Raw genomic sequence first — 20,000 nt, forward strand, 5'->3', positions numbered from 1 at the left:
GCATTTGCTGTCAGAAATACATACATAATTATTTTGAGCAACAAATCAACAAGAAAAAAAGACAAAAAACAAAATTGTGTGGTTGTAAGACAAAGATCTTTATTTTTTTAAAAAAGTATCAAGCAGCTCACAGGATAATTTCTTTTCAACTGCTTCCTTTCTCCACCTAATGCTTTGGAAATTGTCTCCATAGGTGACCCCTCCTCCTTGGAGCTACCCACTGATTTCCACAGCCACATATAAATATATTTGCATAAATAATGCTACTGTATCATGGAAAGTTAAACCAAAATTGCAGTTCTAAGTTCTAACCAGGATATCTGCTTTGATACAGATATCAAACCTTTAACAAGTAGATTTCAAAGAAAAATTTGATCAATTAAGTTTGGCATCCAAACTGGAAGACGGCCTGGAGTGAACAAAATCTGGTTCTAGGTTCAGTGTTGCCTAAACTTTGGATTGTCAACTGGGCCATGCCATAATTATAATGATCGAAATTGCAAACCGTGTTTACTGGAATAAGCGCTGCGGCACTTCTTTAATTTTTTGTGTCCCTGGTGTAGCACTTATTCGAGGGCAGCACTTACATTGTATTTAAGGGGGGTGGCACTTAACTACAGAAAGACAATGGTTGCTAAGAAAGCTTTTTAGTCAAAGAGCACTGCAAAAAGGTTCCATGGATGGTTCTATGAAGTAACTTTTTCAATAGAAATGTGACATCACTTCAATCAGAACATGCATGCGCAACTAGTCCAAGTCCTCTGCCATGCGTTTCAGTGTAAAAAAGTTCTCAGGAAACGAAAGGAAGAGGTACTTTTTTCACCGGATGGGAACTGTCCCATCATTTTTCGTAAACTGTAGCATGAAATTTCTATTTCGACAAAAAATGGAACTGATATTTTGAAAAGTGTATCAAGGGAGGGCCTTATGACGTCATAATTATTTTGAGAAATGATTTCTTTTAAAATCCATGCTACAGATTTTGTCCTAGAATGTTCTCACACTTTTGCGCTAAAAACTTGTGGAAAACATATTTAACTCGCTAAGTTTTTAGGCATTTACTGTTTTGGTCACATGATTTACCAAATGTGGTTGTGATTTGAACCAAACACAGAAATGTTAAATGGAAAACACTTGGCAAAAAAGGATAACTGTAGAGTTAAAGGAATAAGAGAAATGGCCATTTGAAGGAGTCCAAAGCAACGGTTTGGTAGGTAAGAGCCATCCCCCTTAAAAGGCTCATACCACAAGAACAAAACACTTTGATTGTACAATTCAATTTACTTCATGAGTATTTTTTCATGGCTAACTGACTTGAAGCTAACCTACGTTTTGGCTTTCATAACAGCCTCGTCAATGTTTTTCTGCAGGTTTTCAAGAACTGAAGAACGCGAAGATTTTGAAGAGGGAACTGACTGAAAGAGCTTCATATACTCACTTTGAACTGAAAAACATCACCACTGATGAAAATAAATTCCAATTGCGGGCTTAGAACCACATTGCAGCAATTACAGTGTATTTTTATCATCTTATGGAAATACTCGCATTTGAGGGTGGTGCTCGTTAACTGTTCCGCCCCATGTGCGGCGCGTAATCGAGGGCGGCACTTATTCGCTTCCCAGGTGGAAATCTTATTAAGATCTTACCAAGATTCTTAATAAGTTTCTTATTAAGATCTTACCAAGATTCTTAATTAAGATTCTTACAAGATCTTGTAAGATTCTTGTTAAGATCTTACAAGATCTTGCAAGATTCTTACAAGATCTTGTAAGATTCTTAACAAGATTCTTACAAGATCTTGTAAGAATCTTGCAAGAATCTTATAAGATCTTAGTCAAGATCTTAGATAAGATCTTGTAAGAATCTTGTAAGAATCTTATAAGATCTTGTAAGAATCTTGTAAGAATTGTGTAAGATCTTAGTCAAGATCTTAGATAGATCTTGCAAGAATCTTGTAAGAGTCTTATAAGATCTTAGACAAGGATCTTGTAAGAATCTTGTACAATCTTAGATAAGATCTTGTGAGAATCTTGTAAGGTGTTGAAGTATCTTGGCTAACATCTTCCAAGATCTTGTTCCAGAATCTTACAAGATTACCAATGATAAACTTACAAATATAGGGGTTTTATTCAGGTACAACAAAGCATTGTATTTTTGGAGTTGTTTTGTTTTATTTTGTTTAACATAATCTGCACTCCTGACCAGTACTAAACTGCAGAAAGAACCAAATATTGTATATGTAACTTTTTACAAAAAGATCCAAATCTTGCACTGGCTTCTTATTAGTAAATTCGTAAAAAATCTAGCAATATTTTTACAAATCAAACACTGCTGCTTTCCTGGTGTCATTATTGCAAATTACAGTCAATTCCAATAACTTGAACTCCTGTTCACAAAAAGTAATCACTTTCATTTCCCTTGAGGTAATTGCTAGTCTTTACTCAAAATAATTATTTTCCCCTTTAATGCTACCTTACAAAGTGATGCTGACCAATATTATTCTTTTGTGTACTTTATTAAAAAGCTTAACAATTCCAACAGAAAAGAAATAACCATATGACTATTGTTAAGTCTCAAAATTATTTCATAACCAAAATTGTCATCGAGCTAAAGCACTAAGTTGCCATGAAAAGTCAAGTTTATACGTGGGTGCACAAAGATTGCTGTACGTCTGTCAAATGTGTAACAATATTACTTTCCAGACTTGTTGAAAGTACAGTACTGAACCTGCAAATCAAACCACTATTGCACTGACAATACATTTGTTGAACTTCTTCTTAAAAAAAAAAAAAATCAGTTTCAAACCCATAATTGGCAGTCTGTCTTCACTTAGTTATAACTCTATTGTCTTAAACTATGGGATTGCTACGTATTTGGTACATTGTAGTACTCCATAGATACCCCATATGATCTGGTATAGGAATGATATGGCTCAGCCCCATACCAATACCACATGATCTCTGACCCCTCACTTTGGGAATGCTACATACTTGGCAGCACTCCATCCAATTCCCACATTATCCAGGCACACTGCTGTATGGTATGGGAATGCTATGGGGATTTGGTAACATCCCTTACAATTCCCATATCATGCTGGCCCATAATAATGATATGGCAATCAATGAAAATGGTAAACTTCCATGCATACAATCTCCACATTATTGTCTAGGTACATGTATGCTGCATCTGGTATGGGAATGAAATGACTTTTCACACAATTCCCGTCCTGTCCCATGTATTCAGTGAACAGCTGTGATTCTTCGTAGTCTTGGACTACAATCAGTCAATTCACTGGTCAGTTTTCTGAAGTAATAAGGTCCTTTAATCAACATAAAAACAAGTAGCACAGTTTCACATTCAGCTTCAATGGGTATTAATTAATTTATGTACAGATCATTACATTTCATCAACTGCAAAAACTAAAAATGTATAATATATATATCCTGCTCCTGTAAAATAATATTCCAGCAAATCAGAGATGTGGTGGAAACTACAAAAAATCCATTACAGTCAAGCTATTAACAGTAACAGTTACTACCATAGCTGACAGGCAAAAAGTAGAATACAGAGTTCAAAGCAGTACCTAAACATTTAATTCATGTCAAAATCTTTGGATTGGGTTCTTGTTTTAAAATTAAATATGAAAAAAGCTGTTAGACATTTCAGATAAACCACAGAACTATAACAAGTCTGCAAAGAGAGATCCTTTAAATACATCAAACCATAACTGGTGGAGGAGACAGAATTGGTTGCTAAGCATTTTTGTCTGCTGTGAAGGACCTTTCCTTGCTGTCCCATCAAAGATTTTTTTCAGGACGTGTGTCTTTCTGGTCTTTCATGGCAACTTAAAAAAAATACAGCATATACAGTATTATTATACTTCAATGATGCATGTAGTAATTCCTCTAAATTACTGATTATTTCTATTACAACTAAATTGTGTAAGAGTAAACTCATAAACTTGGATCCCTTTACTTACAAACGTCAATAATAGCTTTGTCAGGCATTTTCTGCATTTATTACAATAGTTGAAGTGACAGCATTTAGCATTTCTACGAGAAGGAATCATTTGTCAATCGTATACATATAACTTGCGGTATGAGCACTTGTTTTCCAAATCATTTGCTTCACTATTTGCTCTAAAACTTCATTATTCTTCATTACAGGTTTACGAATTTTTTTACAGGGCTACAGCATTTAAGCCAAATTGACTATCCTTGCTTCACAAATTGACTCGAACATGTGAAAATGTGAATTCTAAATACAGGTAAACCGTTCCTCATTTTCAAGACAATAAGGCATCAAATCAAGCGTTATTCGCTTAAAGTTAACGCTTACCTTTTTACTTGTGTTGTTGTAAGCATTTCCTTGCCTGGATCAGGATTTAAAGAGTAAACCTAACCAAAAAATCGTCACCGTGCAAAAAGTGTGATCGTAGATACATAAACGTTTGAATAAAACCGCCCAAAATCTGTAAGAGCTGGTTGAGCTGGACTGGTTACCACTGACTGCTGACCGAAACGAAAAGGGCTCACTAGTTTCCAGTCCAGTCTCTCACATGTTATTCAAGATGGCGGAGGATGAATATTCATTACAAATGGGCAAGATTTGAAAGATACTGGAGTTCATTGAAAGGATTAAGTACTGACTTGGAGTGTGTAATTTTCAAGAGTAATGCATCATGTTCCTTTTGGAATAAGGCCGATTATGAGAGCATCAAACAAGGTAATCCGTTGATGACATTTGTCACAATCTATACAATACATCAGAATAAAAGCTTTCTTTTGCATTTCTCCGTGTACAGAGTGATTTTATGTTTAAAGTTTGGGGCCTTTAAAGGACATTGTTTAAGCAAAGTACATATATTACGAGTAGTGAATTAACTCGAAAAATATGGCATTCACACAGGCATGCTTTGAATAAGACCAACCCTTGTTATACATGTATTGAAGGTTGAAGTTAAAGCTCATTTTTTCAAGGCACCAGATGAAATCAAATCCTAAAATTGCACTTAAAATACTTTGATTATTGTCTCACTGGCACATTCAGTACTATTGCACAAAATTCTCAAGAATCTCAACTCGCTCAAGTTAACCTTTAAATTGAATCATTGAGTGGAATTCTTAAAGGTTCCCATAAAATCCTAGTCCACATTGCTTTTAGCTAGTTCAATTCCCAAAAATTAGGCCTGAAAATCCGGAAAAGCCTGGCAAAGCCTGGCTTAAAAATCTTGGAAGACCGGGAAGGCCAGGCTTTTTGGCCGAACAGTGTGACAGTTTAAATTGCTTTAAAACATGAAAGTTTAAGTACTGCAGATGTACTTTAGCATGATAGAATGAGAAGGACTTAAAATAATCATTTACATAGCTCTTTTATCAGAGACTGTACATCTAAGAATAATCATGCAAATGTTTAGTCTCAGGTGTCAAATTTAGGAACAGTTAATATAATGTTCATGTTCAAGTGTGAGATATAATATAATGTTAACGTCGCTACATTAAAGATTAAACGAAAACATCATCGTATTTTGCAAGACATCATCAAGGCCATTTTATTAAAGATTGTTACTTCAAAGACACTTCAATTGAGCCTACAGAGTTTGGTTAAGGTCACTGGTCACTATGAAATTGCAGTCAATGTCTGTAATCTTGAAGACTTAAACATTTTTGGCCTGGAAATTCAAAAAAGCCAATTACATCTAGGCTCAACTGACAGTCGACCAATAACATCACGAATAAGTTGACCAATGACATCTACGACCGGAGTTCTTATAGTATCTACTGACGTTACACAAATCACTTGACTCTGAAGATGACTTCCGCTCAGGTTGTCGAAACGTCAGTCAATGTCATATCAAACAGTCCTTCTCAGGACTACACTCACCCGGACGATCGTACTTTACTTTATGAAATCCTTTTTCATTTCAACTGAAATTGCTTACATTCGTTTTGAAGTCTTTTACGTGGCTTTTGTCCACTGTGTTCGTTATGCCCAAGACAATAATTATTATGTTAATTTTGAATAAATTACTTAGCTGGAACTTGGCTCAAAATCTTTGACCCGTGTGTAAGTCTAAGGCGATTTTTGGAGGCTACACGGGTAAATATGGTACTTCTGTCATATTGTCTTCAAATGTATCTTGCAAAGTTGCTGAAATTCTCTCTCGCCTTGTTGCTCATTCCACAAACTTCAAGAAAAGATCTTACAGCAATATTATAGGTAAAAAAGTGTGTCAAGTTTTAATTAATATATTCTCATTATGTGCCAGCTGCACCTCTAATTCTTCAACTAGTTTTGATCAGGAAGAATGCAGCTCACTGCTGTATGGTGGCTCATCAATTTCAGCCAAAAACTTCAAGGTTTGAAGCAAAAACACAACCTGTATTCCCGAACAGTGCATAGTGTACTTAAGCTTATTAAGTCATGCCTTCCATAAGAAAACAAGTGCCCTTCATCAGGATGCCTTATTTGAAAAATAACTCTAGCATGTAGGATTTCATTTCAAAAAGCATGTCGGCTGTTTCAGTTGTCAGTATCCTGTGGAGGATGAAATTTGCCTGTCAGTGAATGACCAGTGCACAAGGCCTGCAATGCAAGCTAAGCCTTTTTGGCTCCCTCTCTCCCCAGTCTTCCCAGTCTTTTCTTCCCGAATTCTTTCCCTGTTCCCTCCCCTTGGCTGACCATAGGTCTGTTATGATCAGCTATTGTGAAAACACCCAGTAAAGCCCCCCTGCGAGGTGCTTCTAAAAATAGAAAGATACGGGACAGGGTTGACTCAGAGGGTTAATGTGGAAGATGGAGGCTCCGGGTAATGGGCTCCTGACAAGACGTTAAATGAGATCTTCTAGGATGTGTACTAAGGTCTTATAAGATCTTCACTAAGATCTTTACTTAAATCTTTTTAAGATCTTTTTTAAGATCTTATTTAAGATTCTTACTAGCTCTTGTAAGATCTTTACTAAGATCTTGTAAGATTTTTACTAAGATCTTATGTAAGATGTTTGCAAGATCTTGTAAGATTTTTACTAAGATCTTGTAAGATTCTTACTACATCTTGTAGGATCTTTGCTAAGATCTTGTAAGATTTTTACTAAGATCTTATGTAAGATGTTTGCTAGATCTTGTAAGATTTTTACTAAGATCTTGTAAGATTTTTATTAAGATCTTGTAAGATCTTTTTCAGTAAGATCATGTAAGGTAGTCCTAAGATCTTGTTAAGATCTGGTAAGATTCTTTTAAGATCTTACAAGATCGAAACATCAGCAACCTTAAATTTTTTTATCAAAATTTGTTAAGCAAATGTATTAAGATCTTATTAAGATCAAAGATCTTAAACAAGATCTTATTAAGATTTTCATCTTAATGCCCATCTTACAAGATTCTTACAAGATCTTGTAAGATCTTACAAGATCTTAATAAGATTTCCACCTGGGTTATTCAGACAAGTAAATACGGTAATCTGAATCAATGGAAAAGAGACTGATTAGCAAATTCAGTTACTGGAGACATTTCACTAGGACACTGTTGCCGTATATTGACATTCTTATTGACAGGTACAATGTATCTAACTTTTGATGAGGTGAGACTGACCTTTTTTAAGACGGGGTTTTGGTGTATTTTCAGCTTCCTTCTTTTCAAGTTCATCTTCCCGCACACGCCACCGACGAACTTGCTCTTCTCGCATTTTTACAAAAAGGATCTGCTTTTGTTCCTCTGGGAGCTCAGCCAGTAGCTCGGGATCAACATACATATCTCGCAAAATTTGAGACAACATAGTGGAAGGTCAGCTGTCATGCAAGATATCCAAACCTTGGAAAAAAAAATTAAACAAGGTTAGCTGCAATATGACCACAAAATTAATGGCAAAATGCACCTCTATAGTAAATTGTTAAAAAAGGTGCTCATTGTATCAAACTAAGAGTTATTTGCTGAGTTTCACATATTCCTTTGCATGGATTATTATTATTACAGTACTTAACACTTATCTCAACTTCAATCTATAAACTAAGATACTATTTAGACCATAACCTAATTAAAGGATCCCTGATTTCTGATATCACATCCATGAATAAGAATACAGATCCAACATTCAACATTTAGACCAAATTTGACACATGTACAACTTGCTGATGCCAAAATTTGTTACCTCAAAATTGTTAAAAAAGGAATAAAAGTAAGGAAATAAAACTAATAATGTTGACAGTTGGTAAAAATTTGTTATGTTATCAACAGGGAGTTGGGTACAGTATTATTATTACTATTATTAGTAGTAGTAGTAGTAGTAGTGGTAGTGGTAGTAGTAGTAGTAGTAGTAGTAGTAGTAGTAGTAGTAGTAGTAGTAGTAGTAGTAGTAGTAGTAGTAGTAGTAGTAGTAGTAGTAGTAGTAGTAGTAGTAGTAGTAGTAGTAGTAGTAGTGTCATCATCATGGATATGTTTATGGATACCTTCAAAAGTGTCCTTCGCTCTACTAAGATCCGCCTTACTTTGCCTAAGAGGTTCACGCACCACTAGGCGTGTCCCTTTGAACATTGAGCAATGCGACCTTGAGATTGAGAAAGAACAAGCACGATTTAGAGAGTAGAGTTTGTTTTAAAGAACATTTTTAGATATTTTTTGTTAATATCTATTGTTTTCATAATATAATATTTCTTATAAGATTGTTACTTTTTAGTTTTTTTTAGATTAGTTATTTTTATCATTTCGTAAATGAGAGTATAAAGGACAACAAATTATGATGGGATAAATTTTAATGCTTTTGTAAATATTTTTGATTTTATTACCAAATGAAAATCACTATTATTACTTAAAGTCGAACAAGCGTCCTTTACGCCACTAGTATTCACCACAACAGGAGGTATGGGACGCGAATGTTTAAGATATCACAGCCGACTCGCAGAACTGATATCCATAAAGAAAGGCGAAGACTATGCAAAGACAATGACGTGGATAAGAGCAAAAGTTTCTTTCTCTATTTTAAGGTCAGCGCTACTCTGCCTCAGAGGCTCCAGATCAAATAGGAGGAGAACCAATAATGTTAAAGACATTGATATGGACGTTGAACTTGCCAGATCTAATATTAAATGACTTTTCTATTTTTATTTTATTTTTTATTTACTTACTTATTTATTTGGAAGTTTTAAAACAGTTTTAAACAGAGAAATATCTACATTGCTCGTAAATTTATAGTTCTTACCTTTTGGAGATATTTTAATTTTTGTAAATATTTTTATTATGCAAATAAAGTGATTATTATTTTCATTATTATTATTATTATTATTATTATTATTATTATTATTATTATTATTATTATTATTATTATTATTATTATTATTATTATTAGCACCTTTTAAATAATGCAGATTAATAAGGATGGCTGCCATTAGAATCATAGCTTCACTTGATGGCAGAGATACCGTAAAGACTTGTGTATAAGCCAAACCTCCAACTTTCAAGCAAGATTTTGGAAAAAATTAGAACTCCAAAAAAGCACTTGAAAAAAAAGTTGGTCGTTTGTTCGCAGATGTCAACAATAAACTTGACGAAATCTAATGTTGTGTATTTGCAGCAACATTAATAAGTTAATCAACCCTCAAAATACCTTTTAAAAGTTTCTTCAATTTCCCTATTCCCTATTCCCTGTGACTGACAACTGTTGTCTTCAATGCTAAAGTCCACAGAATTTGCACGAAAAAAGCGCAGGAGAACGATGCAAAACGTTTGCTTGGTAACCACACAGGCATTTAACGAAGTCTGGACATGGAAACTTTCGTTTTCGCATCAGCTGTTGGGTGGATATCATGTTTATCAAAGATCAGAGAAAAACTTGTCACTAAACGAGAGTTTACCAACCCCATGGACAAACACGCCGAGAAAGTAGTGAAGGGCAATGGACCGTTGGCAATTTGCCTCGCGCGTTCTCCCGAATAGCATGGTATTTTCTTGCACACAGTGGGAAAATCAGTGTTGAGCTGGTCGGTCATAGAAGCAGCTTCGCGGAGGAATGGAGATTCCATGCCAGTTAGAGTTTAACTGCTCAAGCAAAGTGCAAATGAAATGCTTGAAAGAACTATTAGTGTGCAAGATTCAGGTTTAGAACCTGAAGATGCCACCACTTCTACCGAAAGCAGTGGTCAATAACAGGTTTCAGTATGTTTAATCTTTAGATACTGAACGTTTTCAGTTCAATTTGTGATCCACACATGCCAGTTACTTCCTCTGAAAGCAATGGTCTCATGTATAAGCCGCACCTGCGCTTTTTCGTCCAAAACCCTAAGCAAAAAAGTGTGGCTTATACACAAGTCTTTATGGTAATTAAAATAGTGTGGTAGTACAGTAACTTGACACAATGTACCATTCCATAACTGTCAACTGAGGTGTGTTTTGTTTACCAGAAGATTCAAGCTGTCTTTGCGTAACATGTAGCTCTAACAGTACACGATATTGTTTTGGTATCATAATCAAATTATTATAGTACCATGGTAGATGTCTAAGGTAAATAGCCCCCTAACAAAACATGTGGTTACTAGTAAAATACTTAATCCAAAAAGATTGAAGAAATAAAAGGGAATCGAGAAACATTGGCTTTGAGGCTGACATGTTGATCATTTCCAAGTTCCCTTCAACTTCTTTTTCACAGCAAATTTATGCATGTACTCTTTAAGCGTCTGACAGCTTTCTAAGACGAAAGTTCACTCAAGATTTTAACGTTAGTTTATGGCGGACCCACCCTGCAAGCAGAGCCTGTCTAAAACTCACCAAAGGGGCGAGCAAGAGAGGCTCTGCAGTAATCATGTCACCGCAGCCCAAGTTTCTTGGCAAGTCACTCTGGTCAAACTGGTTCAGGGAACACACATATCATATTTCTGACAAGGTGAAGGTCAAAAATTGACAGAGACTTGGCCTGGGTTTCAAACTGTCTCCGAGCAACAACTTGCACATACTCAATAAGGACAACGCGATTTCTGCAGGGTCCTTTCCTTCTTGGCTTTTCTGGCATGGTGTGGCAGATCATTAATTAAATAGGAAAATTCCAGTTAAAATAAAAAAGTGTCTTTATGACATTAAGGCTTAAAACTTGGGTCACAAAGTGTTTACTTAACATAGTTTTGAAATCCAAAGAAAAAAAGATTTGATTTTTTTCATCATTATGATAGTACCACTCTTAAGTGGTGATTGAGAATGAAATATTGTCATCAGCAACAAAATTTGCAACAAGAAAACAACACACATTGTGTAAATGTTGTGCTGCATATATAAAAGGTTACCATTGGCAAAAAACGTTTTGGGAAATTTTTGCTTCGTTCAATTTTTCTATTGTACCTTTGGCTGCACAAGTAAATCGCAAATTTGAAAGTGACATTTGTTCAGCGGCAGTCTGTGATCACGTTACAATGTATGTTACTAAAAACTCAGGAAACAAAGGACACATCTGTGACAAAATGATGGCAAGACACCGGCTTTTTGTTTTTGTTATGTTTTTTTTTTCTTTCAAGTGTTATACATGTAAAGTTCAATGAAAAACATGCGAATTCAACAGGAAGATCACAATCGTCCAACTCTTGAGGTTGACCATTGTTTCTGCTAACTCAAAGATTCACTCTCCCAGGCAAGGTTATTTATGACCACGTAATTCCATCGTTTTGGAAAAGGAGCTGCTTTATTATTCACCAGCGTCACAAATAGCCCATTCACAATATATTAAAATTCAGTCCTAAGCAAAAGGCATCACCTCGAGGCTCTGGGGAATAAATTCTTACAAATCCTTTTATCTATTCCAAGAGCCTCGCGATGATGCCTTTTGTTTAGGACTGAATTTTAATATATCGAAAGTGGGCCATTCTTGCTCATTTTTGGGGCTCGCAGACATTTCCTGAAATTCAAGCATATACTTCCAAAAGACCACTTTATTATCGTAATTTATGCACACACTGAAAGCCTATTGCTTCCACGGACTTTCACTCTAGACTTACACTCTTACTACCAAGTGACATTGTGTGTTATGCTTTTTCAGTGCGCTACCACAAAAAGGTTACTTCTTATTTAAGACATTAATTTAAGAAGTATAAGAAATCATTATTGTAACCTTGACAAACCAAAATTAATTGCCAACGAGCAAGCCGAGCGAAGATGCGAGGCTTGCGAGGCGGCCAGCTTAATGCCGTGCGAAGTATTGAAGCAGGCAGAAAAATTCTCGATCGTTGTGTGAAAAGTGTAAATTATGTAAGGCTGTGTAGTGTAATGTAAGATTCCCTGGAGATTTTAGTAGGGACCAATGAAAGCGTGTGTTTTGATACTCGGAGGTGAGTGAAAACACATTTTTCCCATTTTCCTGACCATTGTGTTGTGTACACTTGCTTTGAGTGTTCTTTAATATTTATTTTCGAACCATGATCGTGTTCTTTATTGAGTGAACAAGCTAAAAACTAAACCAGCGTACGTGTTCTTATCGGCTGCTGTTGTCAATTTCAGATTTCGGCTCACGATTAGAGCACTTTGTTTTTTGTTTTGTAACCATTGAGTCGTGAACAATTTAATTTCATTTTCAAAGAAAATATGCTGTCTGTAAAGTACAAAATTAAACGATCAATTTGACTTGTAATTCATGGCTGCATCTTGCAAAATAAAAATTCTACAAGTGAAACAACTTTCATGTGCGAGAGAGTTTGACTGGCCCGTTACATGCTCCACGCTGAAAAGTCTGAAACGCTTTGGTGATTTTTTACATAGCATTGGTTTTATTCAAGTTGATTATTGTATATTCCTGTTAAAATTACGGCCGTTCAAAAATTACAGCAGTACTTTCCATATTATTGCAAAACACGTTGACATCTACATTGCTGTTGGAGATACAAAGTGTGCAATTTCTATTAGCTAGATAAGTTGAGTTGCAGTACTTTCGAATAAAAAAATTACAACTACTGTTGGGTGTTTTAGAACTCTGACACAAATCTGTAAACTATGTATTATATTGACTGCTTCATTGGCACTTAGCGATAGTTACTACTAGTATATTATTTAAAAAAACTTCACTTGCCTTAAACAAAATGTATACTTGTATCACTGAATTTCTTTCAACAGCATTCCAATATATAGAAAAACCATAGAGAGACAAGTCAGCAAAAGGCAGAGGACACCAAACATCAGCAAACAGCAGAGTACATTATTATGCATCAAATGCTGACTGCTACATCAAATGCTGTGCTAGAACAAAATCAATCAATACAAAATTATAATATTATCAACTACATGTATTTGCTGCAATAAAATGTTATGACTGATACAATAGTGTTACTTACTAAAGTCATCATAATCATATAAGAACTTTATTAAATTATGAAAACCGTGACAATTATTAAAAGTGGTTATATGGTATCAAGACTTGAATAAATCACTGTATCTTACATGTACATGCGCAGGAAAACTGGACCGAAATGTTGAACAGCTAAAATACAGTCTTTTTTAATAAACAATGAAGAGGAGTTGGTAGATGGAAAAACAATGTTCACATGTAAATAACCTTTGAATACAGTCTAGAACAACAAAATTTAAGAGTTTCTTAAAAACACTTTGTAAGACAGTAATAATATCATGTATGTTAATGCTCCAGTAACAATCCCTGAATTATTATTTTTTATAATACAAATTATCAATACCACTCTGAACATCAGATGTGTACATAATATTCAATGAAATCTCTTCCTGGATCAAACAATAAAATGACCCTTTTTTTCACTTGTTTTTCCTTGTTATTAATCAATGGGAAATTGAACACTTGAGGAACTACAACAAAACACTGGGAAGAAGTCTACCAATGTCTTACTAGTCAATTTACATTTTACAACATAAGGAATTATTGTGCTCGTTTGTGTTTTTGAAATGACCAGCACAGGTTTTTTAACTTAAGAGTACAATGAAAGATTCTTTACCAAGGGGGACATTGGGATTTTCGGTTTTGCGGTTTTGGCTAGTTTTTAGATCAGTTTTTTGGTTTTTGTGCCAAAAGACTTCGGTTTTTGAGTTTTGGTGTTCATTGCGGTTTGCGGATTTTGTTGAAAATACGAGCGGTTTTTCAGTTTTGTTATGTGATGTGCTTTTTGGGTTTTCCTATTTTGTCCTTTTTGGGTTCCAGTTTCTCTTAGATTTGAGCGGCAATTGATCTCGAATAGAGACTGCTGTTTATTTATTTATTTTATTTATTTAATCTTTATTTAACCAAGATGCAATTCATCCGCAATATAAAAACCATATGTACAATTAAAAATTTAAAACCAAGTATAGATAAAACTATGTAAAGTACATTAACTATCTTACTCAATATCATACAACAAAAGCTGCTTTCCAAGAATGCCGTTTTTAGAATAATGGCTTAGATAACCTCTTTAATCAGTCGTTTGAATTGATTGAGGGACTCTGCTTTCCTTAGTTTTAATGGCAAACTGTTCCACAAAACTGCGCCACTATAGCTAAAGCTGTTTTTTTGTAGTGGTTCTTGCGCGGTTGCGGAACATTTACCTTATTCACAAAGTCTCTCAAACAAAAACCAGAATCGCCATGGACAAATTTCGAGCAGAGATACTCGGGTGCTAGTTCCTATAGGGACTTAAACACCATTGTTGCTCTTTCAATTTGCCTTTGAGAGAATAGGGATTTCCATCTTAAGAGTTTAAATAAATTGTTGACAACAGTGTCATAGTTAGAGTAGGTCAAGACACTGGCTGCTCTGTTTTGTAGTTTTTGCAGTTTGTCCTGCAAAGTTACTCCACAGTTTCCTCAAACAATATTGCAGTAGTTGAAATGAGGTTGTACTAGGGCCTGATAAATAGAATGTAAGGTCCCAAGGTAAAGGTAGGTAAAGGTACACGTTATTTAACGTCGGAAGTTCCTTTACTCTCTAGAGAGTACTCTCCCAGGAAGCCGACAGTGCACTCATTTTACCCCCCTCTCTCCATCAGTGCTCCGTTTTAAGGGTATTTAAAGCTACTTAGGCTACACTGAAAGGAAAGAAGTCGAAACAAGGATGTGAGATCCAGGGATCGAACTCGGGACCTTATGCACCAAGGCCGCGCACTAACCGACTATGCCACCCTTGCTCCTCGATCCAAGGGGACAAGATGCCTGTTTTCACTCATGTGATCAGTAACCTTGTTTTTCCTCCGAAAAAAAGGAAAAAGTTTGAGTGATAATAGAGCTGAATTCCTGGAGACGTCACATGAAAACACTCTATAGCCGCAAAACGCTTTACCGAAAATGAGCCCATAAAGTCCGGGCTCGAGAGAGTGGCAGAAATAAAGCCTATGTCTTTAGCAGATCTATACTAAAAGATATGAAGGCTTTAGACAAGTCCATGACATTCATAAATACTTTGATGAACTAAAGTGTTAGTGTAGTTTGCTCTGTATGCCCACTTGTCACCATTGTATCAGTTTTCTTACGGTTTTGTATGCGGTTTTCGGTTTGGCCGAATTTTTTTGCGGTTTTGCGGTTTTGGATGATTTTTTCTTCGGTTTTGCGGTTTCTAATACACCCTAATGTCCCCCTCTTTACCCCGTTTCACAGATCGCATCTGCCAAAATGAGGTGTTGGAGCCAACACATTTATGGTAACCACATGAAAACAATTTTGTCTAAGGGGCTCTGTACTGAAAATGGGGATGGTATCAAAAAATGATCCCTTGATTGAGTTGTAATGGAAGCTTTGTGCCATAAATGGTATTTATAAACATCGAAATCTTTTACAATTTGGTCTAAAAGTTAGTAACATGTTAGATACAATACAGTACGTTTATAAGCATCCCCCAAAAGGGATTTTCAATACCAATTTATCAAAATAAATACAAAGGGGTGTGGTGTAAATATACAATCAAATTATATATGTCAACTTCCTCAACGATCCGATATTTGCTAAAGAAAGTCAATTTCTTTGTTATGAAGCTGTCATCATAATAAAAAGAATCAATGATACAACACTATCTTTGACAATTGTCGGTAAAAGGAATAAATTCCCAAAACACGGAAAAATGTTAATGACCAGTCAAGGAGTTACCGAGTGAATAGGCTAATTTCATGTTAAGTCAGTCTTGACCACTTCACTTTTACAGTTGTAACTTCCTCGTGAAATTGATGCGGAAATAAGGACATATTCGGTGACAATGAATGAGAAATATGAGCAAGCTCAGCACATACAACGAGCCAACGTTTTTTCCCAACTTATATACTTAACTTACTTTTTATCGTGATCACTCGAAAATGTGAAACTGTGGTCTAAAAACAGCGAGCGAACATTAAGCTTAATTCCCTTCAATAAGTCGCTTTCGTCTGAGCATTTTTTTTTTCCAACGACTCCCAGGAAAATCATTACCATGTTTTTAAATTCGTCGATACAGATGTCCAAATCGAGGGAGAGCTTATCTATCGACATGTCGATTTCTCGATTCAATGCCGAATGAATATTGATTTCGAAAGTCAAAAGTTATGCCTGTATACACAAACGGAACAATGAGATTTTACCAAACAGAGACATCTTTCAAGGTAAATTTAAAGTCAAGTGCTGCAAAGAAACGCTCAGTGTTGGCCTAGGCTTAAGAAAAATCGCGAAAATCAAACAAAAAAATTGTCTTATGATGCAGATTGATGGGGGCCAATTTGCAAGCAGGCGGCTCGGCCATGTTCTTACGATCAAAAGGCTAATTTTAAATTACGATGATTTATTGCTCCTGGGATCCGATATTAGAGATGCTTACCTTTGCGGCGTGGTATCTGATCCAAAATGACTTTTTTATAAAACAAACAGAAGGCTTCCTTTTACGTTTTTCTTTTTGAAATTAACATCGACATTCCTTTCGATAATCGACCCTAGCCCCACTGGTTTAGCAACCAATTGTTCTCTCTGGCCAATGAGATATCGAGATAGAACGAAGGCTTCGAGCTGGGGGAATTTTGCCTTGTTAGCGTTTAACGACTTCTCTAATCAGTTGGCCGAGAATAAAGTAATGAATATTGAAACGGCATTGCATAATCATAATGAGCTATCTCGATCTGAAAATTTGAACGCGATATACCGGAGAAGCTCTGAGAAATGATGCTTTGAAAATTCCAAAGTTCACAGTAAATGTATGGATCTTTAATTAGCTAGCGCTTTTGCCCCTCATGAAGTCAAAGTCAAAGTCAAAGTCAAAGTCAATTTATTTAAGGTCGGTAGTTCCTTCAAGTGAAGCTATGATCTTTGCAGTTATGAACACAATTTTTACAATTCCGTAGAGAAGCCTGAAAAATTCAGGACTTCAACGGGGTTTGAACCCGTGACCTCGCGATTCTCTAACCAACTTAGCTATGAAGCCACTGACGTTGGGAGCTGGTCATTTGTGGGTTCTAATGGTCCCGTGAGGAATGAATCAATGATGAAATGGTATATGAAATGAATCATATATGAACTGCTGAAGTACTATTTCAAAAACGAACTTGCGAGTGTTTCATCACGGTTTCCAAACACGAGAAAACTGATGAAAGTACAAGGCACAGGCCGAGCTGAGTGCTTTTATTGTTTTCGAATGTTTGGAAACCCTGAACGAACGTGATGTTTTCTGTAGAAAATATCTTGTTACTTCTTATTAGAGAGGGTGTTAATAAAGGTTGTTTTTTCATGTTGGTGTCTTTGTTGTATTCAAATACTTGTGTTATTAATGTTCAAATTAAGAAATGAGTTCACTAGAGTTTGATGCTTTATCAAACTCTGGGCTTTGATGCTTTATCAAACTCAAGGGTTTGATATGAGTCTACAGGAAACTCATGGATACCGCGTCATTCCAGTGTTTCACCGGGGTTTCAAGTGACGAAATTGGCGTCTCTTGGTTCGATGATCACCTTATGAATAATTAATGAGTTTGAGAAACTGCAGTATCAGTGGAAGCCGACGGTGTGCCTTTTATAAAAAATATCACGTAAATATCATCAATGAACTCACGAGTTGCAAATCATACAAAAGTTACAATTATCCTTTATCAAATCTAAGAGGTTCATTCGTCGTAAGCAGTTGATATCTATATTCCCTTGCTTGAATTTCGATGGTAACTGAACTGGTAAACTCAAAAAATTATTTGCTTCAGTCTTCTATTACTTGGATATTCTCATCCAAATGTCTTCCCATATTTTATTTATTGACAATTTGTAAATAACCTTCAAGTTGTTTTCCTTTTCTTTGTTTTTTTCCTTTCATTTTATCAACACATTAGAGAGATTTAAAGCATCGCGTTTTCTTGAAACGGCAAACGCGAAACGGTGGGCTGCTACTTTTTATAAAGGGATGAAATTTATGTACGTTATTCTGACTCCTCTCTCTTTTAAAAGGTTACTTGATACCTGCTGCTAACACGCAAAAAATGAGCTCATATCAAACGAGTTTCTTACATTTTTGGAAAAATTTTAGTCAAACGTTTGCCGTTTACTCTAGGAGCATCTGTAATCCCGTGTGATGAAAGCAAGCCGCCCCATCTAGATGTGTTAAGGGGGCCCTAAGGAACATACCAAATGTTGTCGGCAATTTTGTAACTCAGTGCGCCGACGGCTTTTACGGGGGTGAAAAGTGTGACCCTCAGAGTGTCTAACACGGAAACGAGGCTTGACCTTCAAATGCTTTGTAACCATTAGTCAATGGTTGCGAATCTTCGACAAAAATTCTCATACTTTAAATTGGGAGCTATGTGAAACGCATGTGCCTATCAGTCCTAGAATCAGCCAAGGCTTAACGCGATTGATACTTGGTGAGTAATTGGGATGGCTCTTACCCCTTAAACTTCTCTCTAGTTCGTACCTAGAAGCTGCATCTCTGCGCTCTTAAAGGTTAGGAAGGCCAGTCTTCATAATGCCAATAAGTGAAAGGCTGCGACTCTGCACACGCTGCAGATCTTCAACGAGGTATTTGGGGATACCGCCCCACACCGAAGATTGTGCCGGACAACACATTTTCAGTTGTGACTAGGAAAATGAAGCAGAGAGGTGCATCTCAACCTTAATATACTTGTTCTTGGACTTGCAAAACTACGGTGCTTCCTGGCGTGATTCCATACGTAGAGTGGAGCTGACATAACAGGACGCTTTGCAGGTGTGTTTTTTTTTTCTTGATCACATCTCTCTTTCGTCTATAACCCACCCTTCAAATATACATTCATTTTATTCACCGAGTCCTTCTTGCGTAGATCCAAGGCTGGACTAACTGCACTCCTAAGAACGTGCAATGCGCAACACCGGCGCTGATTACTCTCGGCTCAGTCAACATAGAAATCGATTGACTGCCGGAGAGGTAGAGCATTGCATCCGGCATCGCCGAGGTCATGGCCGAATCCCGTTGAGGCCACATGAATTTTCCAGGGGTCAATATGAGACAATTGCTTCAATTGTCCATGCAAGTGCGAGGATCATTTCTCTCTTTCGGAAGCTATTATGTTGGAAAGCATTCCCAATTATACATTGGCGAGACAGGTAGACGACTAGGCGACCGATTCCGTGAACACCTTCGCGATTGAGAAGAATGACAAACATGCATCTAAGCCAGTCGCTCGTCATTTTATAATTAATCTCCCTAACCACTCCAAAAAACACAAGGCTATCTGCGGCCTTTCCCTACATCTACAATATTGTAGGTACGACGGAAAGCCGCAAGAATCTGGAACAAAAATTAATCTTCCAAATCGGCACCCTTAATCCTCACGGTATTAACGAACGCTTTTCATTTAACTAATATATTCCTATTTTTCACGTTGCCATGCTATCATCAATAGCATAGCTCCTACTCTACTATAAAAACTACACGTAACCCACAATTCCTCGATTCTCTCTGAAGAAGGGCTAACGCTCGAAACCGCGTCAGCTTTTAGAATCTCTGTACAGTGGCCAATTTACATTATCAACTCCGTTGATAAAACCAAATTTTTGTAAACAACTTCCCCACCGACGCAGCACCACAGTTTCTTTAGAAACTACCCCCTTCATTCCCAGAAGCAGATGAGA

General features: G+C 36.3%; 1 protein-coding gene across 6 annotated transcripts in view; it reads right to left on the minus strand.

The window, feature by feature from the left end:
* Nucleotides 1–20,000, minus strand: part of LOC138000012 (SH2 domain-containing protein 4B-like) — a 50,828-nt gene that overhangs the window by 10,366 nt on the left and 20,462 nt on the right. For 2 of the 6 annotated variants that reach the window (XM_068846117.1, XM_068846118.1), the window contains exons 3-4: nucleotides 7,591–7,809; nucleotides 1–7 (exon numbers count right to left, since the gene is read on the minus strand). The exon at nucleotides 1–7 is cut by the window's left edge and continues 101 nt beyond it. In XM_068846117.1, coding sequence (XP_068702218.1) covers nucleotides 1–7; nucleotides 7,591–7,774 — 191 coding nt within the window. In that variant the 5' untranslated portion in view covers nucleotides 7,775–7,809. Of the gene's footprint in view, nucleotides 8–7,590; nucleotides 7,810–8,444; nucleotides 8,543–13,033; nucleotides 13,201–16,738; nucleotides 16,885–20,000 lie in introns of those variants that run through there. The other 4 variants (XM_068846116.1, XM_068846113.1, XM_068846114.1 and 1 more) reach the window with 4 other exon arrangements.

Source organism: Montipora foliosa, chromosome 4, assembly GCF_036669935.1.
Source record: "Montipora foliosa isolate CH-2021 chromosome 4, ASM3666993v2, whole genome shotgun sequence".
NCBI classification, from domain to species: Eukaryota; Metazoa; Cnidaria; class Anthozoa; order Scleractinia; family Acroporidae; genus Montipora; species Montipora foliosa.